The following is a 27,547-nucleotide window of genomic DNA, read 5'->3' as shown; positions in this document are numbered from 1 at the left end:
TTATCAGTATATGCAGCCTCTCAGAACAGACTTCAGTTACGTGTATAGACTGGGGAATGAGATGCTGGAAAGCAGTGGTGCAGAAAGGGGACCTGTGGGTCCTGGTCCAAAGTTGAATATGAGTCAGCAGTGCCCTGGCAGCCAACTGTGTCCTGGGGGGGGGGGGGCATCAGGCAAAGCAACACCAGCCAGTCAAGGGAGGTGATTGTCCCACTCTGCTCTGCGCTGGGGGTGGCCTAACCTTGAATATTGTGTGCAGTTTTGGGCACCACAATATAAAAAAGCCATTAAGCTCTTAGAGAGTGTCTAAAGGAGGGCCACGCGGATGGTGAAGGGTTTGGAGGAGCAGTTGAGGTCACTTGGTTTGTTCAGCCTGAAGAAGAGGAGACTGAGAGGCAACCTCATTGTGGTCTCCAACATCCTCATGGCAGGAAGCAGAGGGGGAGGCACCAATCACTTCACTCTCATGACCCATGATAGGACTCGAGGAAATGGCATGAAGCGGAGTCAGGGGAGGTTCAAATTGGCTATCAGGAAAATGTTTTTCACTCAGAGGGTGGCTGGGCACTGGAAGAGGCTCCCCAGTGGTCACGGCACCAAGCCTGAGAGAGTCCAGGAAGCGTTTGGACAAAGCCGCCAAGTACACGGTGTGATTCTTGGGGTGTCCTGTGCTGGGCCAGGAGTTGCACTCTGTGGTATTGATAGGCCCCTTCCAACTCTGTATATTCTATGATAATTTTATATCATCTGAGTTGTTCTTTATAGAAAGAACCAAACAAAACAGAAAAGAAAAATCAGAGGTTGTTCTGTGGCCCCTCAAAGAGTTGAGGCCAGAAGGCAGGCTTATTTCACTAGGATACATCTTCCTTTCTATGAATTTGATTTTAGCATGTGAGATGAAAGCAGTGAGACAGCAATGTCAGATTTTGAGTTGCTATTAATAGCAATTGACATCATGATTCAGACTGAAGAAAGTTACAATAAAAAAAAAAATCCTTTTAAATGTCCTGAAGAATCATTTGTTTTTCTTGACACAGGCATCTCTTGTAACACAATGGGAAGTGTTACCACAAGTTTCTAGAGACCAGATGTCACAGAAACAGTAAGTAAAAGAAATTGAGTCAAAGGATTCCATCAGCATTCCTGAAGACTGACTTTTGCAGCAGCTATGTGTGATAAGCATCAGAATTCAATACAAAATTTATCATGGAAGGAGACAACCAAGATAGATTATTGGCATGTTTTCCTCAAGTACTCCAGTATATATATCTTACTATACCACATGCTGCATTCTGAAAAACTATATATTTCCTTATTTTAGGACTAATTTCTGTATTTTTGTGTTAGTACTGGTCGTCCTAGCACATAAATTCTCATGAGTATTAATAGTGTACATAAGTCTTTGGGATGTACTGTGGAATTTGTGAATGCAATATTTCAGAAGGAATATTCTGAAAAAGCCAGACAACTTTGCAACACTCAGCTAGCAGAACAGGTTGAGTATTTGAGAATAAGTTCAGGTGAAAATATCTCTAGTTTGCTATATCTGACTAAAACATGAGGTTTGCCTCAGCAAAGGTGTTCATCAATGGGGTTTGTATGTGCATTTCCACAGATTGCATTCCATGAAGTTGCATCTCCAAGAGCAGAGTATGTTGGGTCACTGTGGAAGGGGGACATGCTGGAAATCTTATCACAAGATGGATAGTGAGTACAGTAATTCCATCATTCACCTTCAAGAAGACTCAACTACTTTCATGATCCAAGGGAACAATACCAAATTTCAGACCAACCTCTTATGTCAAGTTGATTTTGGGGATTTTTGAATTAGGGGCAGGAGGCATTGTTTGTTTGGGAAGGTGGGGACAGAGGGGGAGAATGTTTTGGTTTTGAACTGGACTGGTGCTTTGTGTAATTATCTGATTTGAAGATCTGCTAGAAAAATGAACACAAATCTAACTTGCACAACTGAAATAGGAACTGATCCTTTCTTGCCAGTTACAAGTTTTTAATACATTTACCTCTCTCAGTCACAAAATTCTGTTGATCATTTCTTGCCAAGCCAAACATCCTTGGGTGCCCATTTCTATAATTAAGCTTCTAAAATTAACCTAAAAATTGCTGTGCTTTTTAATCTTTGCAGTAGGGCCATTGCTAATAACTTCTTGCAGCTAAAGCCCTGCTTGTACTCATACTGATAACATTATCCTAATTTGTCCTTCACATTAAAAAAGTATTACGTAGTAACTAACTCCTCTCTCTCATTCCCAGTGCATTTAAAAAACAAACAAACAAACAAAACCAAACAAGCTTTAAAGCATTTAAAGCCCTGCTCAACAGGAGACTTTTCCCAAAAGTTGACAATCCTCTGATCATTTTTCCTGTTTGCCAAGTGGGATTCATCATGGTAAATCTGGGCACTTCACTACAAATGCGGGTTTCCTCCCCATCTGCCACAAAAAAAAGTCTCACCAAAATAATCATGACTTCCAGAAAGTGTTATTTTGCTAGAAGAGTATATGCACATCCCAAACTGATGGACGGAGGAGACTGTACACTTCTTACCTTGCATGCACATTTTAAAGGAAGCGTAACAGCAGTTAACGGCAGGTTAGACACAAAAGGAGTGCAGAGACAAGGAAAGACATGAAGGTAAAGAAACATGGAATCACAGGAGGAGGAACAGGTAAGAAAATGTAAAGGAAAAATGAGAACTCAGAAGTGGCTGTAGAAGACTATTTTTCAGAAGACTACATGGAATTCTTGTTTAGGGAAAAGTCTTAATCATAGGAGGAATCCAGGAAACTAACACCTACTTTACAGAAAAGGTTAGAGAAAGGACATCCAGATACAGAATTTAAATGTGTTAACAAAAAGCTTCTAGTCCTAATCTAACACTTATTCCCACAAACTACTACTTTTAAAAGCAGTTGGCCTAATTCACAGTATGACTACACTTCCAAGAATACCAAAGTAATTTGTGGTGACTAGTACCATGCCTACATTTGCAATTCCCACTTACACTGAGTGATTGAGCTGACTAGTATTTTACTCAAGACTGTAGTTTAGAAAGTCTGAAATGCACTGTGGTTTACTAATACTGTTCTTGTCCTGTTTGGTGCACTGAAATAATAATTTTGTTTTTCCAGAAGCATTAACAGATACTAGAGTGTTTTCTCCATGGGCTATTTAGTCACAGGTCTAGTGACTAAATTTAACACGTTGTGGTTTAACTACAGTAGGTGGTTAAGATTCCCACAGCTGCTCCCTCATGCCCCCTAGAATAAGATGGGGAGAGAGAATGAAAAGGGTCTAAGTGAGAAAACCCAAGGTGGAGATAAAGAGAGCTTCAAAGGTAAAACAAAAGCTGCACATGCAAAGAAAGCCAAGTAAGGAATTCATTCACCACTTCCAATGGTCAGGGAGGCATTTAGCCATCTCCAGGACAGCAGGGCTCCATCACACACAATGGTGACTTGGCAAGGCAAATGCCTTAACTCCAAACATCCCCCTCTTTGCTCTTCTTCCCCCAGCTTTATATGCTGAGCATGACACCACATGGTATGGAATGTCCCTTTGGTCAGTCAGGGTCAGCTGTCCCAGCTGTGTCCCCTTCCCAACTTCTTGTGCACCCCAAGCCTTCTCACTGGTGGGGTAGGGTGAGAAACAGAAAAGGGCTTGAGGCTGTGCAAGTGCTGCTCAGCAGTAACAAAAACCATACCTGTGTTATCAGCACTGTTCTGTGCTGATTTGCAAATCCAAAACACAGTAACATATGAGCTACGATGAAAAAAAAGGATAAATCTATAAAAGACGCCAACAAGAGCCCTTTGGTGACATTCAAACCTTTACCATATTTGAAAGCTGGTTTACAGAAAACAAGTTTCCTATTTTCAGTGCTGTTTAACAGCTCTTTCTTGTGAGCACAAAGACTTTATTCATAGACTTTATTCTCCCTTTCCACAACTTCCACAATATATTTCTTTCTTACACACTTTTCCTACAGCCTGTGCCATCAGGAGAGCCTGCTGTTGAGGACTTAGCAGAGGGCCAGCTGCCTGGTTTCAAACAGAAATTTGAGAAGGAGGTGACAGAGCAGCTTAACAAGTACTGTGATGCTCTGGTAACAAATATACCACTTACAGGCTAACTTCTTCATGCCCTATTGATTTCACTGCGTAAATAGTTCAAACATGCTCTAGAAATGGGAAATATTCCAACAGTGTTTAGTAGACTGTTTCAAACCGCCATTTTTTTCTTGAGCAGGTGGAAATAAATTGATACATACTGTAAGGCTGCTTTCAATCTTAATTCTGATGCATTGCTTGTTACCGAGTTGTAAAAACACCCAAACACTTTTGGTGTTTAAATTTACTTTGGAGCTCTCATATAAATAAGATTAAAATTAAAGTAAGAATCAATAACTAATGATAACCAATAAAATTGAAAGTACTTACATTAAACTTGATAATGTCATATATCAAGTACCGAGGGACAACCTGTCCATTAACCTTGTCAATGATCATTTCCTTAAAAGAAAAGAGATGACATGGACATTTATTCATGAATATAGAAGAATGTTGGCACATTTATACTTAGTGCACATATCTGCAAGCCTGATGCAATCAAACACTGCCCATATCTTTATTACAAAAAATATTATACAGTAGGTCAAGATTATAAAAATATTATTGCAGTCTTAAAAGTCTCTCATGAAGCATACAAAAAATCATCAGGAAGCTGTACTAAGGCTTCTGATCTGCAGCATTTATACATTAGTTTCCCCACAGATTTTGAAATCACTACTTTTCTTGAGTGAATAATGAGTTTTTAGAAATCGCCGTAAGAACTGCAATCCTAAATCAACCAAACACTATTGGAAATCTTAACCACGGTAAGATTGTAAAGAACAAGCATTCACATTCATTTTCTATGCACAGGTTGGATCTTTTCATTTTAACAGCATCCTAGGCAGCAGTGAGAACTGCAATTTGCTTAAATGTTGCACTGTGACTAAACAGTATGGTTCCTTCAAATGGAAATATCACAGATACTCTCTGTATCACATATTAACATTCAATATGTACTGGAAATCATCTTGGAAATATGTCAGCTAGGGAAAGAATATTGACAATCAACATCCAAACACAAAAGTGTTTCTTGAATTTAATACTACATACAAAAATATAGACACCTTACATGCTGGTGCTTACATCCGTTAACTCAGGCTTCCTACGATATGAATTAGACATAATTTGTTTGATGAACTTATAAAGAATATTTAGTTTCATATTGATTAGTCATGATTGAAAACAGTAACAATCAACCACTGGTAGATCTTTTCCAGAAAACTTCAAATTATTCACTTCTATAAATGCAACCAATCTTCTCCCTGCCCCCCTCCCCTACCTGATTCTTGGCTAATAAATTAGCAAAGTTAATAATCTGCTAAGGATTTTTTCCTGAAAATACCAAGTTAAAATCCGAATTCACACATAAAAGATAAAACAATTCAAAAACATGAAAATGGTTCACTGTAACAAGATGAAAACGAGATCGAGAATTATTCCAAAAAAGAACATTACATCAATTCAAATTAATTTTGTTTAGCCAGTTTCTTGCTAGGTTAGTAGCAATTTTCTGCCTTACAACCTTTTAACTTCTTTTAGAATCCATACATTTTACAAAATAAACCCAAACAAGAGTCTGACTGACTCATGTAAGATTGATTTTCAGTTTGCACAACAATAACAAGCTTCTTGAATTGTACCTAGTATTTAACCGCAATTTGCTTTGAAAAATAAGCAAGCAGTTGTAAAAACATAGATTTGTTTTAAAGAAAACACAAAGCTTGAAGCATTTAAAACTACACTAGAAGACACGAACATGTTGTTCTCAAAAACACTAGGAACTGTAAGTTGCCTACTTTATATTTTGAAATCTCATCTTCTGTGAACAGAACACTGAGACAGAGATCGGGCTTTCACAACCAAATGCTGCATTCACAGATGTTGTGAATGACTACCTGAACTGACCACACACATCTTTACACATAATTAAAAAATTCAAAATTAAAAATAAATTCAATGAGTGCAAAACATTCATTTGTAACATTACAATATCTTATTCTTAACTCTAAAAAATATTAAGTCACAGGTACTATCAAATAACATTTGCTAAATGTTCCACATAGAGGTAATGCAACGAAATGTCATTCTGTTAGTTTCCAATATTTAGGTAAGACACTGGTGAGCTATCAAAGGAAAGCTGATGCAACACTGCAATGCCTTCTCGGACAATACATTTTATAACTAAGTGCAAGAACAGATGGACTAGGTACAACTCAAGAGACAGAAGGCATAATGTACAAACCTGGAAGAGTGAGTAAAGATATAATGAAAAGGGGCAGGGGTGTGTGTGTGGGGGGGGAACACAGGGAAAAACCCACCTGATCAGGTGAAACAAATAAAGTAAAACTAAAAAAAAAGAATGCTATTTTTTTAATGTTTCAATCTAATTGACAGGTGAAACAAACTTTTGAAACATGTTTAATTGAACACGTATTTAAGGTTTAAGGACTCACTTCCTCAGCATGCATATTCAGAGCCTCAGCTTTGATGCAAAGCTAGCATTTGTATGCAAAACCCTGAAAATATTTCAATGCCTAGTATTAAGGGATTTTATGCCTAATTTTCAAAATCTGAATCTCTGGATATCCAATTTAAGAAGAATCGTAAAACATATCCAAGAGGACCAAGAACTACTTTTAAACATCTTCTGGAATGTTCATTTTTAATACAGAATTAATTTTATAAAGAAACCTTTTCTCTACTCCAAACGTGTAAACTTTTTTGATTCTATTACTGATCACATAAACCTTTTTCCTCACATCCCCACTTTTCTTCCTCCCCTGCCTCTTGTTTTCTTTGACATCCTGACTGAAATCCCAGCTACCAGAGCAAAAAAACAATAGCACAATATGCCTTAGAAGTAGAGATGACAAATTCCTGCACTGCTCATCTCCATCATGACAACAACATTCCCTGCTCCATTAGTTACGCCAATACAACTGTCATAAAGCAAAAGCTGTAAAGTGAGCATAAGGTTCAGATTGGAAATGCTCTAACACATAATTATTTTACAGTCTGATTTCAGAATCTTCCTTGAAATTATCAGAATTGAAAAATACCCCAGGGAATAGACCTCCTCAGAGGCCAGTTCAGAGAGTTTGGGAAAATGTAGTATTTAAGGACTGACCACAATCAAACTCATTCATTCTGACCTGAGCAATAACCTGATACTGAAAAACTATATTTAAGCCAATTTTTAGATAAGTCAAAACTTAAACCCAAATCCAGTCACATGACATGTTAATAGAACATAAAAGTATCCATGAGGCACGCTTGCATTTGTGCATTCCCTTCTCTGGACTCCATGTAGATTTATAGCCAGTTTAAAATGACCTCTGTTAGTCAGTATGATCTTTATGACTTGTCCATTAGCTGCTAGTTTAGGTACTCACTCAACCTGTGGGCCTGCAGAGCAAGGTGCAGTGAGCAGTTTCTGCAATGTTACCTGGCAACACTGCACTGCTGTTACTCTCCTTAACTTTCTGGTGTTGCAGAGCAGTGGCACAGTATATTAGAAACTGCAACTGCGTTAAGAGCTTTTAGCTGCACAAGTACAAGACTGGACTGATAGCTCATGGACTTTTTTCCTTAACTCACATATCTAGACAGTTACCTTGGACTTAAAATAATCTAAAATCTAAGCACAAAGCAACAGACCTAATTTTATCAGCCACTTGCAGAATGCATTTTTTGTTGACGTACAGTATGGAATCAGATTTAATAATACATTTATTATTCTTTTTCCTCCTCCTTTGTCCATTTACCTTTAATACAATTCTAGTCACTGCTGTATTTCAGGAATCAAAACAGCTTTTTTTTTCGCCTTTTTTTTAAAATCTATTTTGCATAAATCTATTTTTCACCAGCTTTTGCAAACTCAAAAAGTTTTAAGTTATGCCATTTCTCAGAGAGCTTAAAAATAAGTGAGGTCTATACTGATATAAAAGCATAAATAAATCTCTACCTCATTCTCTGTTTTTTGAGTTCTTGGCCATCCTAAGTCTTCAAGTGTGAACAATATTTTATATATAAATAAAATAGATAAAAAATTGTATTAAAATCGTAAAATGTAATTCAAGCCAAAGAATGCCTCTGCATTTTCTACTCAACTGTTTGAAACCTAAGCAGAATGCCATGAAAGCTCCTGAAAATAACTAATTAGTTTTCTTGCATGACAGCCAAAACAGCTGAACAAAATTCTATGCATTCCCTCAGGTAACAGAATGGATATAAAACACTTGGCTTCTACAGGAATAATTCATATTATACTAGTCACCTGTAAGTAATATTCAAATTAGCTTTAATGAGCTTTGCAGAAAACTTTCTTCCATGCCAGGAGAACAACTGCAACTGAAGAGCTGGAGATGAGCACAGAGTATTGCAGGAGATCTGTCATCATCAAAGATGTTACTGATCACAGTAACAACTGTTTGCAAGTAATTTCAGCCTGAAGTGAACCATAAATGCATTTGAAATTCTGAAAGACAACCACATGAAAGGCTGACACCAGAACCGTTAAAGCAAGTTAATAGATCCCTGAATGCATGGAAATTGCCTTTATGAAAGTTTCATATATACTGTCATTCTAAATAAAGTTAGGGGGAATGACCTAATCTTTTGTATTCTTAAAACCAGTAGTTTTGCCACATGGCACTGATATTTCTGTTTTCTCTTTCCCTCTTTCTCGTATTTTTAAGATCCCTGTAAAGCAGTGTCAATTGGGCCACCACATTCTATACTCATTTCCTGACAGAGAGAGGGATACTTCAAAGACAGTAAGTATGAACTACTTCAACCTGCAGCTAAAGAATTAACTTCAACAGCCCTTCAAGCTCTAGTTAGTAAAATATGTTAATACAGAAAAAGCCAACTTCTTCTTCTAATGGATTTAAAATATAAAATAAAATCAATCGTGCATATATCCAAAGTAAAGGATCATTCACAGAAATTGGCATTCGGCACCAACATTCAACAAATATTCAATTACAAAGTTAAGCTGTTCTGATGCTTCAAGTAATAGGCAAATCTTATCCTCAAATCTGTTGAAAGGAATTTCAATCGAAAAAAGAAATATTCTATCAACAGCTTTTTATTTAACTGACCACATTAAAATAAATTTAGAAATCTGTACTATGAAAAGTATTTATCCATTGAAAGGTTTTAGTTTTATCTCAGAATACTTCATTCAGGGTACTCGTTCATTTAATGTCATTTTACTTTCCACTTCATGGAAAAAACATGGAGGGGGTAAATCTGACTGATTTTATGCCAGTAAATACCAAAATGCATTGTAACAGTCAAACTTTAACAGAACAACAAATTAAGCAAAGTTATAGTTCATGTCCTGGGTACATGACAGAACTTAATTTATTCTTAAGAGACTTAAATCTGGGAAACACAACACACCAGATCAGAGACCTTCTCCCACGCCCCACAGCCACATTACACACATATCTCAATATCCTCATCTTCTACCACCTCCATATTCACCACCTTCACTAAAAAGGCTGTTTTGAAATAAAAATAATTAATAAATAAAAGAGCAGCAATTTCCCTCAAGAACACCTAGGATTGCACCATATGGACACCGGCAAGCCATTACTTTCTCAAGAGCCTTAGAAGGAGCATCATAAAAAAAAAAAGTTCCAGGCTTTTAATCTCAACAGTATGGAACTTAATGTATGTCATTAAGAATAATATTATGTATGTCATTAGGAAGCTGCCTGGCTGAAGAGGCTCCTACCAGACATGATAGCTTGTGCAACCACTTCTGAGCTGACAGCATTGCACTTCTTGCATTATGCTCTCATTTTTTCAGTGAAGCAGAGATGGTGGAAAATATTCCATTATCTGCTTCTCTGTCCCCCAGACAAGTACATCGTTCCTTGCAGTAATTATCCTCACAGGTTCAATTTATACATGCTTCACATGTAAATGTGTGTTCAGTAAGACAGATCATTCACAGAAGTGACATTTCAAGAAGAACACTGACATCAAAGGCCTGAGAAAAGAAAGAAAGTTAATAATGACAATATGGTCTCCTGTATTTGAGAAGTGCATTAGGCTTCAGAAGACCAATATGGAATATCATCTCAGGTGTTCAATACTTCAGAGCAAGCAGGAGTTACAGTGATGTATAGAGCCTCCAACGCTACTGAAACGTAACAGGAAACTGCACTGATCTGCACTGACAGGGATTTAGTGGAAGAGCTAATGAATTTTTTTGCTCATGTTAAAAAAAAAAGGTCAAGAAAGGAATAACCTCTTTTTTGTGGCTACTGTTCTGAAAAGTCTACCATGAATACTCCAGTCCAGTCCTCAAACAAATACAGACATTTTACAGCTTGTTTTACAACTGTCTCAAAAAGATCATTAGCAAGTTTAAATAATTTAAATGAGCATGATAACTTAGAAATGTTTTGGTCTTAAACAAATTAAAGTAAGCCATTTCTAAATAATATAATAATTCAGATCAGCTGAAAATAAAGGTGACAGAAACAAAGACATCAATTCACAAGTCAATGTGAATCAAAAGATTATGAAAATTTTATCAAATTTCAGAAGTATTTCCATGAGCTGTATGAAATAGACCATGTTTACTGTTTCAAAATATAAAGCTGCAGCAACGGATGAGGTTCTGCAATCATTTCTTTTGATTCTCTTCAAGCCTTTTCTCATATTCAGAGAGTGTCATCTCCATACCTTGATTAATTTCAAAGACAAACAGCTCCCCCCTGAGCAGTCATCACTGCTATTCTGTAGGTAATTTCTTAGGGAATGCGATTCCCATTTTTAGCCAGTGACTGAATCTATATTCCTCCTGAAATTCTGTGATTCACCAATCCAAGCCTAAAAATTTGGTCCTGTTTGAACAAAAGCAAACAGCACTGAAATTATTACAACAGTTATACAGTATGCTCCTTACCCCATCCAGAAGAGTGTTTGCTAGATGTGTGCGAAGATCTTTACGAAATGGAAATTCCAGGTTAGATACATGAAAAATGGAATTGTCTCTATCAATCATATAAACTTCATTCTTGCCATCAATCAGCATCATGTACCTGCAAATGCAATGTTAAGGTACTATAGTTAAAGGTACATCCCCAAAATCTCTACTATTTTGTTTTATATTAAGTGCTAAAAACAAGCAATCATGTCAGATATTAAGCACGTTAAAATAACTTTTTTACACTTAAAAGTTTAAACATATTGCCTCAGGAAAGCAGATAATTTAGTTCAATGCAATTATCACAAAGAAAATATTTCAAAGGTAAAAGTTCAGAATATATATATATAAGAATTTTGCTGTGCTCAGCTAAAATTATGCCTGAAAGTCTATTAAAAATAACAGAGGTTTTAACACTGCAAGAAATACATGAGGCTAATTCAGTTAGATTTCGAGCAAAGATCTTTTACTCCAGCTTTTCCTTTATTAAGTGGACCAGAACTCTGTCAGGTATAAGTCTGGAGAATTTCCTGGAAAGAACCACCCTTCCTTTGTATTGCCGGCTATCTGTCACTGCAGCATTGAAAAGTCCCAGCCAACTACTGAGCCACTTCTCATTAAAATACTGACAAATTCAGCCACGGTACATTTCTCTCACAAAGAAAACACCAAATCTTACCATACTATCACCAGTAGCTTGTGAGCTTCTTTCAGTTCCAGATATATGATTTTTCTACAAGTTTCTTTACATTATGACAGCACTTGGGAGCTCAAGTCATTAATTTAGACCTCTCTGTGCTAATCTCACAGAAGATTGTTTTATACAGGTACCATATTAAAAAAAAAATTGAACAAATAAACAGAAAAAAAGAATGAAAAAAAAAAGGACAAAACCCACAAGGGATGCTAAACAGCACAATAGCTGTAACACACCTAAGTTACCTTTGTAAAGTACTAAACAACAAGAGTACTAAAGCAGAGTTTCAGGAAGAATAACAAGGCAGCTGTGCAGACAAAGGTCTTCTCAAACTTGTGCAGCAGCCTAGGAGCACACACACCTTCTGACCAGAGATAGGAAACTGAAGAAATTTCGGCGGAAACTAAAATCAAAGGCCAGGTGCAATAAGTCAACATCTTGGCAGTGAATGAGAACTAATGAAGGTGCTGAGCATATTCTCTGTGAGGGTGATGAGAGACCAGAACAGGTTGCCCAGAGAAGCTGTGGATGCCCCATCCCTGGAAATGTTCAAGGCCAGGTTGGATGAGGCTCTGAGCAACCTGGTCTAGTGGAAAATGTCCCTGCCCATGGCAGGGGGGGTGGAACTAGATGATCTTTATGGTCCCTCCCAACCCAAACCATTCTGTGATTCGAATACCACAAGTGCTGAAAGCGAAGACTAGAACCTTAAATCTGATGTGATAAAGTAAGATAGAAACTGTTGTGGGGCTTGGAAGGCTCAAAACAAAAAACACCAGAAAAGTGCCTCTTAGGAACAAACAAGATGCTACTGCACTTAGTAAGACCAGGGAAAAGAACAATCTAGCTATGAAGATGTGTCCAAATGTTCACACAGGAAACACCATGGTTGAACGGCACTGCAAAATATAATCAGACAAGAGACAAAGCTGACATGCAAAATCCAAAGTAGGTCCAAGTTCTGTGTCTCAGTCAAATCTGAGTTATGTCAGTTTTACTAATTATCACCTGAGCTGTTGTAAACAAACTGATGCCTGATCATGCCATAACTGACCACGTTTGTGTTCCTACACCAAAACTAAGAGTGTGACCCTATCCTGAGCTTATTCTTTTAGTGATCCATTCATTTCACCCATGCTAAAAGCAAAAGTGTTATTACAGAAGTTTTATTCTGCAAAAGAAGTAAAAATCACTGAAAACCAAAAAGAAAGAAAATAGGAGTACTACAGTCAAGATAGTTCAAAGGTTCTAAAATTTCACAACATTTAATGTTCTTGAATAGCCTCTAATAAAAATAGGGAAGGGACAGAGATCTTCCCAGAGCAAATAACCCATCTGGACTGCAGTTCAGTTGCTTTGACAGTACAGAATAGAAAAATATGTGACTAAATGTAAAAGATTATAGCAGTTTCCCCATCCACACCACAATATTGTGAAAGCTAGCAAGCATATTTTGAAAACTCATTTGGCAAAGAACTTTTCATACTTGTCTTTGGACATATGGGGGGGAACAATACTTTTCATAATTTAGCCATTTCTCCTTGGAAGGTCCTGGTTATAAAGAAATAACAAGCTATCAGTAGTTGTTTCTAAAATTCACCACTGCTCTTACAAGTAATGCCCACAGGATCTCTGCTGCCAAAACAAAGCAGCAAGCACCTCCCAGAAGCCCTGCAGGCAAATGGTATACACATGCACAGATCCTCCCTCTAGAAATCAGCAGATCTGACTTCAGGAGTGCAGGACTCCGTGATGCTTAAACAAATACTTTATTTCAGTATTATGACTATAATCATAATTCACTATACATCGGCTCAACTAGTGCTTCTCCACACACAAGATGAGTACTTCAAGATGCTACAAATCAGTTGGGGAAAAACAGACATATATGAGCAGAAAACCTAAGCGGGGGAAGAAGCAACATTAGAAGAGCTGAAAGCTGTACATGGAAAAAAGAGTTAATATACATTCAATTAGAAAACATGGCACCAGTTCTTCGGAAGCAAGAATACTCTACAGACAACATTCATTTTTCAAACCAAGCTAATTTATTCCAAATTAAAACTAACTAAAAAGAACATTTTGTGTTTTTCTCAAAAATAAAAGAATCCATGGGAATAGAAGAAGAGGTGCGTAAATAACAGAAATAAAAGCACTCTACTTGAATTTTAATTCTATAAATAAACTTAAGCAGCAATCTGCACTCACATATTCACTGCTGGTTTAAACACATGCTTTCCTTGTAACTTGCTTCAATGACAAAATAGTATCTAATGCTTTACAAGACCTAGCACTTCAAAAAACCCCATACTTGTATCTTCATTACATGTGTGGTATAATAAGTGATCTTGCAAATGCTTTGAAAGAAACGAAAACACAAACTGTGAAAAGGTTTTGTTTTCAGCCATCTAAAGCATCTACAGGTTCAGACAACACACAGAAGATTTACTCAAAATCTATTACTTCAATATCAAAATGAACTTACCATCACTTTCTCTAGATCTTTCACTCAAAATAAAATCTATGGAAATTTACTTAGAAGTGGTAGCTGGATGCCTCGATCAACCACTAGTGGGAATATCTCTTCTCTCTGAGACCACAGCACTACTGTTACATCTCTTCTTCCATGATTTCTCTCTTTTTTAAAATTTGTCAGTGTTAGCTGTTTATACTGTAAATTCTAAATAAGAGGGACAATGGTAAATCTTACAACTGAATGCAAAAGATTCCTAAGCAAAGATCACCAGGAACCTCAATTATATAACTCAGAGGGCGGTGAGGCACTGGAACAGGTTGCCCAGAGAAATTGCGGATGCCCCATTCCTGGAAGTATTCAAGGCTAGGTTGGATGGGGCCCTGAGCATCTTGACTGAGTAGGTGACATCCCTGCTCATGGTGGGGGGCTGGAATTAGATGATCTTTAAGGTCCCATCCAACCCAAACCATTCTAGAATTTGTATGATTCTATATCTTACTTCAGAGAGCTACTGAGAAATGGCATGTGCTGACTTTGAATACAAAAAAAAAATTTGGTATTAGCAGGTAAGCACTTAAATCAGAATACAGAGCATGCCTCTGGGCAACACCACACAGACAGAGAAAGAAGAGACATGATTTCTCAAATACATTCACCAGAGACAGCACACAGTAGCTTAACTGTCATGCATTGTACTGCCCACAATGTACAGCTATTACAGCTGTACATTTATCACTAATTACCTCTATTATGTGAGCACCCAAAAGCTCCAATTAGTAACCAGGCCCTATTGTTTTAGATTCTGTGCAAGTACACAAGATGATGTGGTCCTGTTTTAGATGGCTCAATTTGAATGTAAAACCAGATAAGTGAATAAAAGAGCAAAAGCAGAGCAGTAATAAGAGCAATAACAGAACTGCTCATTCACCTTTGAAAACTATATATGGAAGCACAGAATCATGTTTGAGCTACAACCATTATCTCTTCAAACTGTCAGTCCAACCACTACAAACCAGTTTCCACTGAAACAGAAGTTCTGACGAGTTAAAGAAAAAAGGGTCACACTGTCCACACAGATTAATCTCACAAGCAGATAAAATATCTAGTCATAGAAATGCTAAAATCTGAAGTTTCATTAGAAGCTACTTTTCATTCACTTCTGATCCTGAGGCAAGGTCCATTACTAATTCTAATTGGACATTAGTATTAACATGATAATTCAGGAAATAGGATGAAAATTTCATTAGCAAAGAACTACAGCTCTTGGCATTAGACAAGCAGATCTCCAAATCACCTACCAGAGTACTAATAACTTAAATCTTTAAACTTTAAAAAATGTCAACAACCAAATAAAGTTTTCTCTTTGGAAATCAATTATTTTTAGCATACCCAAATAAAGACAACTCTTTCAAAGGCTCATTTGCCTCCACATATATCCTGTTCATGCAGTCCACATCAGCTGGGCCCAAATACACGCTATAAGAATGATTTTATTAGACTTCCATTTTCAGTGGAGTTTGTTTTGGTGGTGGTTGTGCATTTTTAGTTTTTACACAATTTTGAAGCTGAAATGAAAATGCTAAGTTAGAAACTGAGGTTTCTCCTTTATGTGAATGTTTAGCATTTTCCACCATTAAATTTGAAAGTACGTTTCAGGAAAATATTACTTAATGCAAAATAAGGCAAATTACTTGGTGTCCCATAACCCAGAGTCATTAAGGAACAAGAACAGAACTGCATCTACTAAGCTCCAAATCCAATCCTGTACCCACCACAATATGTGTCCTCTACCTTCTTTCCCAGATTCTTAGGATTCACAAAACTGGCTTTGAAAATACCCCCCAGCACAGTACATCACTACACGTGGTGTAGTGTCTGCCAAAACATATTTACAGCTAAACTAATCTCCTAGAAGTTCACAGTAGTTTTGCCCCTGACTTCAATTTTGTGATGTGCTTTATGTATGTTTAACTTCTTTCTCAGCTAAAATCACAGCAACCATCTTAGCAATAAGGTTATATATGTTAATTTGGTGCTCTATAGGAGTTTTAAAAACCTTAAGTATAATATAAAAAAAAATATGGCACAGCTTCCTCAAAACTGTAAGACCTCATCTTCTGTGTTTAACACAAAAGTAATTTTCTGAAAAAAAATCTAGAAGTAGAAAACGGATTAGAAATATTGTTTTAAAGGAAGATTAAAAATTCAGCTCCTCTAGGAGCTTTCTTTGCCCTGCAGTATTTCTTCAGACAGGCTATATCAAAGAAGATTATTTATTTCGACACAGTACCGCTGTTGCTGCTTTTTATTCATTTTCCTTTTTAAACATGCCTGTGTCTGTATTATCACATTAAAGAATGCAAAATGTAAGAAATTCCATCATCAACTCCAAGCACAAAATACATGGCAGCTCTCCATTCCCAAGTGAGTTCATTACACAGCCTAGAATTCAGTCTTGTGAAAGCGCTGCTGTAGTGGTTTGTTTTGTCTGGAAAAGCCCATCTCACATTAGACTGAGATGTGGGAGGGGGGGGATGGAACTAGGGAATTGGATTTTGGGGCTATCTCAAACCATGACAGCTGCCCTCCCACACAAACAAGCATTACCCAACACAGAATAGCAATTAGCATCACTAATATGTTCGCTGATGCAGAGGCAACAGCAAAATCCTGTTGCAGATATGATTTTTAATTTCCTAATTTCCTTTTATGACTGGCAACACTTCAAAATCATGAGCGTGTCGCTTCTCTGTAGATTGATCACCCAGGATGAGGCCAAGCCATTTGAGCACTTTACTTTGGACTCTGACACTCCCTCCTGGCAAGGAAGCACTGACTTCTGGCCAGACATCAAACGCTGCAAAAAAGGCCAGGAGAATGAAAATTAATGACTGCCCTCTATCCACTGACAGTAGGATATTATCTGTGTCACTACACCACTGCAGTTCCATGTTCTGACCCAAATCCAGACTGTGCTGGATCTAGAGTAAGTTTAAATTAGACAAGTTTGAAGTTGGCTTGTGGCAGATGGAACAATACACGCTGAAGTCCTGATAAACTGAGTGAGGCTCAGGTTGCTTTCTTCTATTAATTGCTGCTAGCAATGGTTGCTACTTCAAACTCTGTCTCCTGAAGGATGATAAAACCTGAATACAAGAACAAAAACACAAGGAACTTACATGACATCTTATATATTATTTTCAGCATGTAAACAAAAGGAAAGCAATGTCTTTTTAATCAGCACACTGACAGGTATCACAAACACCTTCTCCAAACTTGTACATGTTTTCATTTGCACGAGTACACAGTGTATCAACCAGCAAGAAACACAACTTAATACACATAAGCTGCTGTAGAATCTTGTATTCAACTTGACAGTTCATATTCTAAATAATTTTTTTTAAAAAACACACAGGCCTTTGGAAGTTAGTCTGTGCTAAGTATAACAACACTTTATATTTCTCTCACATATTTCTATGTTAAAGTCTGCCATCAACAGTCTCCACAGCATTTTAAACTGAAAAATCCCTTAGATTCTGACTGACAGTAATTTCCAATTAACAGCCTCATTCCTGACCTTGCATTTTCTACAACTAAATATCCTCCTAGTTTTATTATTCTGCTCCTCAGTAAATTCAGTGGCTTGTCTCCCTCATTTTCTGTTTCAAAATTCTTAATGAAAATACAAAATTAATATTCAGGATCTCCACCTGTGGCTTTTTATGTATTTTCTTCCAAAAGCATCCACTGTCATTTTCTTTCAATCTGTTCTTTACCTATCTTAAAATTCTAACAAACTTCTTAGCCTCAATCTCTATTAAAAAAAAAAAAAAAATTGAAATTTTGTCAAGGTCCAGAAGCATGAGATCTACCAGTATTCCTAGGTCAAAAAGCCAATTTTCCCTTATAAAAATTCCTACCAAAATGGTAGATTGAACTCAGAGGAAATGTCATTCCTCATCTACACTCCTGACTGTGTTCTTCAGTCTTTCTATTAACTACTTCCCTTAATTTAACCAAATCTGTCATTTTATAAAGAGAAAACATGCATTATTGATCTCTTTTTTGTTTCTCATTACAATCATAATGTTTTAAATTTAAAGCAAAACCTTTTCATCAATGATCCAAACTTATTTTCTACAATCAAGGTTTTTTTCCCCCAATATTAAAATACTGTTACTAGGCTGCTGTTTAGTAAATGTATCCTTGTGTATCTCTTACTATGTTCAGTAGCACCTGTATTCGTCACATGTCAAAATTCTCCACCAATTCTCCACCCTCAAAAGTGTTCAGCCTCTGGTTAACTTTCACAATTGTAAGATGTCTTCTTGGGGTGAAATGATCAGTTCCCTAAGGCTTTAAAACTGCCTTGGCTAAACTCTTACTATGGGATCAAGCACTCAGCTTGCATTAGGTGTTCAAATGTGCTCACAATGACAACTCTGATCAGGCTGGGTATCTGCAGCAGATTCAGCAGTAACCCAGAAGTTTATCTTAACAAAACTGTAGTGATTTTTTCAAAACCTGAACTCTGTAACAATTTTTTTACTCTTCAGCTATTAGGAAAATAAAATGTTATTTCTCATATTTATTTTGCATCTTTCCTAAACAAAATTAATGCTTTCCAATATGCATGTTAGAGTTAAGAAAGTTATCCTAGTGCATCTGCTATGCCAACATCTAATTTCATCAGAAGGTTTCCAACATTCAGTCTCATGTTCTGAATCACTTTTTCAATATATTGCTGCCCTGACTCAATGCTAGTATGGAAAAATATAATTTTTTTGTCTTATTGATCACTTCATGTATCACAATGGGAGGGCTATGCTCAATTTTGATATTCGTAGCATCATTTCAGTTGGAAAAGGTCTTTAAGATCATTGAATTCAGCTGCAAACCTAACACTGCCAAGTCCACCACTAAACCATGTCCCTAAGCGTCACCATGTCTTTTAAATACTTCCAGGCATTGATGAATTGATATCCATCAATTCACCCTGCTTATTTGAGAAAAAAGAACTTAATTTCCATAAGATTTGTTAATCTTATGGATCCCTGCAGATGGCGTAACTCTGTGCAAATCACCACTGTAGGATAAAAGATACTACACAGCTTATATAGGTATTCCATCTCCATAATTTTACTAGTCATCAGTCTCCTCCACTGTTACCTCACTCAGCATCAAAATCTTTTTCTTATTTTTGCCTGCCACTACTCTCCATCAAAATCCGAATGCAAGTTTCCCTTTTCATTTGCCCCCCTTGACAAGCCAAGGTCCAGATAGGATATTTTGTGACTGTTATGGCCCTGAACATCATTAAAAGTGAGACAGTGGATCTGCAGATGACATTTACTACAGAAATCTTCAGAATGCCCAAACCTACAGTAACAAACAATGCAAGCTTTGATATCTAAAAGGTACCAAAAGCAGGAAGAGATGTGGCCACACTTTGCTGCCTTACAAGGTTCTAAATTAACTCTGTCGGGTGAGAAAGCTCGTACAGCTGCTACAGTGGTCAGTGAGAGCCCAGAAATTCAGCTGCAGTCAAAAAAAAACCCAAACCAGCAAAGAGCATGAGATCATATAACTAATGGATTAATGCAAAAGCCAGAAATAATGTTGCATCATTATACAACTTCATGGTATCCCCTCCCCCAGTATACAATATGCACCAGCATTAAAAGAGAAGTCAGTTTTTGAATGAAGGAGACAACAGTAATACTAAGGACCATGGAAAAATGCTTACAAAGTGTGGAAACTAGTATCATTCCTCCTAAGAAAGTATCACAGTTCAGACTGAGCTCAAACTTTACTTTTTTTCTGTTTTATAAATCAAAGATAAAGATGCCTTTAATTAATCTAACAGATGGCAAATTCAAAACTAATGTAAAACTACATTTTCTATCTAAAATATTATTTGACTGTGAAACTCTGCTGGTAAAACCAAGAATTTAGCAAGGTTAAAAAAGACTATCCAGTTACAGTGTTTTTCTTGTCTGTCTTCCAGGGTTTTAATTAAGTTAGAGTGCTGGGAGGGAGGGATGTTTCTTTATTTCTAGAAGGATATTAAAACATTACGGGTTAAATTTCAAGTTGCCTTGAAATCGTCATTTGACCTACAACAAAGGATAAATTAATCTATAACTACTATATATTGAAGAGTTCTTATAGCATATTATGACAAAAGAATTATTAATGAGCTAGGAAAGATCTGACCCATACATATACAATCTGTATACTAACACATTTATTTTAAAATCTAGATTCTCTTTGTTTCATCCAAATTTTAATGATTCTAAGTGCTCGTGTATATTAAAGTACATTTCTAAATTAGCAATTAGAACACTATTGGAAAACAACTGTACAGTGTAATGGTCTGATTACTTTTTTTAAAAGCTGTAAGAGTAATGGAACAAATTATACCTCAAGCTTGATTGAACTGTTGAATTCTTTCTTAATTTTTATTATTGTTGTTACTATCATCTTCATTATTTATTACAGATAGAGCTTCAAGTTTGCTTGAACTTGTTTGACCCATCCCTCTCCACAAATTTTAGAATCTTAGTCTGAAAATATTTTGGAAATTTAAAGAGAAATTTAGCAATAGGCTAAAAAAAGAATATATATATATATATATATATATATATATATATGAATGAAAAACAAATTAATTTCACATCAGATGACAAGTAGTTACATTCCTTCTTTCCCCAAACAAGAGAACCATCATGTCTCTCATAGAGGGCTATAATGTAGCAGTCAAGGAAAGAGTAACACAGCTTTGAAAAAGGAAATTCCCTTGACTTTGAACTGATTTATGCCAGAATGTACACTGGGTCAATTCTGTCTGCATCACCAGCACAAGTCTCAGAAGGAACACAACTATCATTTGTGCTCACAAAGAAGACCAGCTCCAAGAGAAAGGGCTGCCCTAGATTTCTGTATAGCTAAACTTCACAAACCGAATGTCATTCTTCCCTGAAAGAGCTGAAGCCATTACACTTCATGGATGTGTTTGTAATCCCTCCCCAGGAGAACCAGAAGCACAGGATGCACTGTTCCACTATTGGAAGTCATCTGGCAGAAAGGAAAATAAATAAATAAAGCAGTAATCACTGATAGTGGTCGCTTGAACATCAGGTACCCATGCAGGCACACCATTTATCTTGATCTAATTAGAACATTTTAGGACTACAGCTGAATATTCTAAGATTAGTATTCATAGCACAAGCTACATAATAAGCATTTTAATGCATTAACTATTTATAAACAAACAAAAGAGCTTGCTTAGAAGACAATCTGTCCAAATACTCAAATAGTTATATATGAATTATCAGTTAGGTAGTACTTTCCAAAGAGCCCAGAACTGTGACCATAAAACTGCCAAAAGCCTGTTGTTTCACAAAATATACTTCCTGTATGGTATCACATTAGCAGTGCTCCTTAACCACTCAATAAAGGGACATAAAACCAAGAGATTCCTTCTACCCCTTCTTTTCAGAGTCCTGATGGTGCTGCTGACAGAGAAACCACAACCTAGAGAAAGAATACTTTATTTGGCCATTCAAGTAAATCTGAATCCAGATGAGGGATGACATGTTCTGTCACACCTACTTATTCCTTCCTCTACATTGATTCAACGATTTTAAAAACAAGACTTCATGGGATGGAGAAGCAACAATGTGATATGGAAATGCCTTAGTAACAAACACATAAGTACACCATCATCACCCCAAAAAAACCCACAAAACCCAGTATATTTTTATACCCAATGGTTCCAGATATTAGTTTAACACCTTACGACATTCTGTGTTGCCTCTTTTGACCGACCATCTGCCAGTCAGGAGAGACCTCCCCTGGTTCCTAATTAATAGTTAAACAAAACCGATGAGTTATCTGGTGATGCCCATGAGTCTGGCTATCAAAATCCGACAGTCCCTTTTCTGCTATCAAAGTCAGTCTGCTAGCCAAAGTCTAGGCATGCTCTCATTCCCTGCACAATAGGTAAAACAGGAGAAAAGGACAACATGCCAACAGGTGGAGATGATGAGGTCACCTTGCACTGGAGCCTCTTCACCCTAAGCTACAATGTCTTTACCTAGAGGCAGAGACATGCTAAACAAACTGAAAGTGCCCTTAATCTGAACTCAATTTATCAAAGCTTTATTTTTTCCACTCAAAAATGAAAACTCAAATAAGCATGTTATAGTCGCAGGTTTTAATGCTGTGGAAAAAAGACTGGTATCAGACTTGTAATCCTAAATTTACTGCCCAATACAACTGTACAGGATTATTAAGATCCAGAGCGAGCAACAACTCGAACCTCAGCTCCTAAACTTCCAACTTTCCAGCATCAAAACACATCATTCCTGTCTCTCCATCCCATATCAAATCCTCTTTCCCTCCTACCTGAACATACAAAATAAAACCATGACTTAGGCATCTGCTTTTTAGAAAATTAAGAAGAGTGCTGTTCAGAGTGCTTAACATCTATGAACTGCTCTTTTCACAAGTCATTAGAAAGTCAGTTTACACAATATAATCCAGAATCACATATGTGACTTTTCTACACTTTTGCAGATTCTTATGACATTATGTTATTACTACACACTCCAAAGTTAACCTGCAGGTTCCTAACAACTGACTAGTATGGTAGTCTATAAAAGCCATTTATTTATAGCTTTTAATCTCGACTGGAGGGGAGTAAAAGCTTTATGACAACCATTTTAATAACTTGCACAACTTCAGTTTCCAGACAAAATATATGCTATCTCCAGTTAAGAATATTATTCTAAATAAAGTCAGTGAAATAAATTCCACAGGAATTGCAGACTCCTCCTAAACCAAAATTCTTCCAGCTACAGAGGCAGATGTACAGAATTAGTTTAAAAATGGGTGAGCTTCTTTTCCCTTAAAGAATAGTCAAAATAACTATAAAGAAGGACCACAAGGGACTATGCCACGTAAACAAAAACTGCATTTCTTTTCAAAGACCTTAAATACATAGCACAAAACAACACACTGCAGAGACCGAAGGAGTGGACTAGCAACAGTCACTTTAATCTTTTAACTAAAGTTTTTTGTTCCAAATCTCTTTTGTAAGTACCATACCATTTTGACAATTTCACGCAAATAATAATAGAAAAACCGTTACAATTACCTCTTTAAGGCATTCAATGAAAATAACAAACATCAGAAGAGTGGCTGTCCTACACGCAGAAATGACGTATAATTACCAGTTGAGCCCATTGCTGATAGTTACATAAGCACAGTTTGAACAAAGCTCATTTAACTTGGAATAACTTGGGTTGTTCACAAAATCTGTCACTCCTATTAAAAAAAATTCATTTGGTCCTGAAAAGTCTATTTGGTACATGTCCATCCCCTTTAAAACTTCACACCACTAAAATGTGCCACAACCACAGAAGAAGCGATACACAGAATTACCAACTGATCGTCAAAATCAATTAATATTTAAATCTCAAGATAAGCGGGGAGAGAAGGAAGGAAAAGGAAAGGAAGGTGTGGTTTAAAAGTACCCAGACAATTCTTGTGTGGTTCTTCATCCCATCCTATGATTAGGAGGCAAACATTTTTCCTTACTCCAAGACCATAAATATGTATTAACCCTAAACATGACTGAATGACATTCAAAACACAATATATAATTCACCTTCTCACTAGCTATCTGGGTCAGAGAGCAAGGTGCCCAGGAAGGGAGTATTCATACCTTGAAAAAAACTCTTACAAATGCTTTCCAGTGATTGCCAGCCCTTAACTTTCCTCCTAGCACCATTTCTGAAGATGTCTGAAAATCTCAACATCCTATATTTTTGTCCCCCTCCTCTAAATTAGGAAAGAATACCCTAACAATTATGTAAACCTCCAATTCAGGCACTTCCCAGTACTGGGCACAAAATTCCACATTCATGAGAATCTGGTCATGTCATTTGTACCCATCTAAAAATTAATCTATGCCTTCTTTTTCATTCCCAATAGAGTCTCCTTCAAGTTCAACTCCACATTAATATCTTTGCTCCCAGGAGACAATCTTTCCATTCTCTAGGTCTGCTTTCATGACAAGCTGGTCTCTTGTTCTTAATAATGAGATCTCAAGTGCATAGATTTGTTTTTTAATTGGATTAGTACTACTCTCCAATGTTCTCTGTCTTCCACCATTCTCATTATTATCCCAGCTTTCTCTATAACTTTCACCTGTCTCTCAGGGATAATAGTTTTTCATGAACCTATTCAACTGTCTCTTCTTTAATCCTTTACAGAGAGGCAACCATTTTGCTATCTTGCCACCTAATTTTGGCCTAGTATCTTTTACCTCTTAATTTCAAAAACAAACAAGCAAAAAAATCTGTTTCTGGGTTTTCTTAATATTTTTTAGAGTTGTTCTTTAGCAGTGATCATAATTTCACTAATTACTCTGGACCAAATGACTTTTGGATAACTTCTCATATTAGGAATCTGCAATTTCTGTTATGCATGTAAGCTTCATCTCATCATGTATAGGAAAAGGAAAAGTATTGAGCCATGGAAATTCAGGGAGAAGCTTCAACCTCTTCTTCATGATCTTATGCATCTTTTAAGAAGATGCATAAGAAGTTATCTTAAAACACACCAAGTAGACTTCCTTCTAGTAATGGTCACACATCTCTTTCTGAAGAGGCTGCAACTGCCAATAATTTTAAGGTTTTTAACGAAAACAGAAATTTTCTTCAATTTGTACAAAAAGCTGAACTGAAGAAGCCTACGAAGCTATCACAAGAACAATAATACAGTAACTAAATCAAAAGAACTACATTCAGTATAAATCAATATTATATAAATATATATATATATATTTATTGGTTGATATATTTGAGATAAACTTATTTGATTAACAATAAAAAATTGCCCACCAGTTTTATCATACTGTGAAGTGTAGCTTTACTATTTTATTTTGTATTGTGATACCAACAAAATGAGAATGATTTAGGCAACAGGCCTTGTTCCCAAAATGTAATTTGCTAATCATGAAAAAATAACCAACTTCAGAGATGTTTTAACTATTTTGTTACAAACACCTTTTAGACAACTAGCAGCAATTCTCAAAGAGTTTTTTTTACATTCTGCACCTACTTATTCACACTTAGATATCTGTAAGCCATCAAACTTGCATTAATATTTTCCAAATTTAAGTCTTCTACAAGAGCTACCTATTCTGCATTTTTTTAAATAGCTGCCTTACCATAATTGAACAGCCATACTATTATGATCATATTCATTATTTTTTACTAAAACTGTATGGGTACAGATGTGAAAAATAAAAAAGGTACTCATACAAATGTAGGAAAATAACTTACGCCCCTTAATAGGTTGCATTTAGTGCAGGTCACATTTTACCATTATAAAACCTAGTCTTGTTTGATTGTATTGATTTTAATTATTCCACAGACATTTTGCAACTTTTTATTATTCTTAGTGGTAGCAGCCTTTTTTTCAAAACTGGTGTCTCATTACTTTACCAACCCTACTCCTGTCTGAACATTCAGCTCCGCTCATTAGAACAAGCATCTGCTATAAAGAGTATTAACGAGACACATATGAAGGGGTTCAACAAGCCATTACCCACCTGGGTTAATCATTTTACAGTACAAAGCTGATAATACAGTCATGCAGTAAATGCCTTGAACATGTTACGACTACCTTATTCAGACAGTAACTACTATTTCAGAAACACAGCACTGCAAAAAAGTTGTACCTACCTTGTAGCTACTGTTACCATACAACGTATATTTCATCTCAACAAAGCCAAAAGGCATGATTTTAGTAGTCAGAAACTTGCCCTTTGGATTTCTGTGCCTTATGGATAGATTAGCATTAAGATTATTTATAAGACACCAGAGGTTTGACAACTGTTCCGATAAATATACAGGACAGAAATTACACCAAACCAGACAGAATAGCTGCAGAACTCAGTGACTTTTTAATTTTTAATAATAATAACTTAAAGCAATATAATTTTAGAGGTGGTTTTTCCCAAAACACGGTGACTTTGCATATAGTATTTATGTACACCCAAATAGCTGGTACAAAGGAAATATTTTACCAAAGAGTGCCAATGCTAAATGAGCTTCACAGATCTTTTAATTTAAAGTTCACTTCTCTAAACCTGAGATGCAAATGGACACATCTTTACATATAGGCAGTTATAAACAGGAGGGGAGAAGTATTTGTTCACGCTGCATTTTTCCTTTTGGGGCAAACATGCTCCAGAAGGAAAGCTGGAGCGAGAACAAGGAGGTGTGCCCTGCTGATGCTTATGGAACAAGGGCCCTGGAAACCAGATACAGAACAAGCAAGACCACAGCGTAGGCACAAACTCTTCAAATCAGGACAGACTAAGCAAGGATAAGTCAAAGGACTTTGAACTCAGGGCTCCAACACCCTCCAGTAAATTTCTCCAAAATATTTTATGGTTGAAGTATTTGACAGTAATTCTAATCTATTTCACAATGTTTAGTCAACATAAGATGATAAATAATGCTCTTTTATTTAGGGAAATACTTTCTATTTTTATAAAATTATGGGTAGAAAAATATAACAACGCTAAGAAATCAAGAAAACATGAACTGTTCTACCAACTGAAAAAAAACAGCCAAACAACATTGGAAAAAAAAACACAGAAAACCCCATCACCTCAACAACAAAAACAACAACACAGCTCTTAAACCAGAAGGGTGAAACTTCAGCTCAAGTTGAAATCTGGGAATAGCAAATGCCTTTGTAGAAAAGTCCTCAAAGAAATTACTGCCACTGCATACCAGTTAAGATAACGTACAAATAAAGGCTTCAGACATGAAACCTCTAGAGAAAACTACTGCTGCAGGAATAAAATTCAGAGATTTAACAACAATGAAATGTAAGAAGTTTGGCTAAGGTGAGCAAATATTGCTATTAACTGAGATGACGGTGTTTTATTTCAGTGAGAAAGTATAATAGAAAGTTATTAGTTATGCATCTGCTTTTCTGTAAGTCCAATCAGGTCGATGAAACAGCAGCAAAGAGAGAGAACAAAACAAACCAACCAAAAAAGAAAAAACCCACATGCCAGCCTAATAATATTCTAATAGGCAAAGTCTAGACTGCTGCACCTAAGCCACAGTTAACAGAACAGCTTCAGAGATCTCTGATGACAGGGGCTTCATCTCCAGACAAAAGGAAGCAGGGGATCCATAAATGAGTCTCACTAACTGATGTCTTAATATTAAATTCAGGAAGGTCACGCCTGTCAACACAAGCTTTCA

The 27,547-nt window shown here is 36.5% G+C and overlaps 1 protein-coding gene across 5 annotated transcripts in view; it reads right to left on the bottom strand.

The window, feature by feature from the left end:
- The window catches only part of RNGTT (RNA guanylyltransferase and 5'-phosphatase), a 191,927-nt gene that overhangs the window by 136,354 nt on the left and 28,026 nt on the right, over positions 1 to 27,547 (bottom strand). For 4 of the 5 annotated variants that reach the window (XM_064649997.1, XM_064649998.1, XM_064649996.1 and 1 more), the window contains exons 9-10: positions 11,056 to 11,191; positions 4,458 to 4,529 (exon numbers count right to left, since the gene is read on the bottom strand). In XM_064649997.1, the coding sequence (XP_064506067.1) occupies positions 4,458 to 4,529; positions 11,056 to 11,191 (208 nt within the window). The remainder of the gene's footprint in view (positions 1 to 4,457; positions 4,530 to 11,055; positions 11,192 to 27,547) is intronic. The other variant, XM_064649995.1, reaches the window with a different exon arrangement.

The sequence above is a fragment of the Pseudopipra pipra genome, chromosome 3 (genome assembly GCF_036250125.1).
Source record: "Pseudopipra pipra isolate bDixPip1 chromosome 3, bDixPip1.hap1, whole genome shotgun sequence".
Lineage (NCBI taxonomy): Eukaryota > Metazoa > Chordata > Aves > Passeriformes > Pipridae > Pseudopipra > Pseudopipra pipra.
This window is presented reverse-complemented; position numbering and strand designations above follow the sequence as displayed.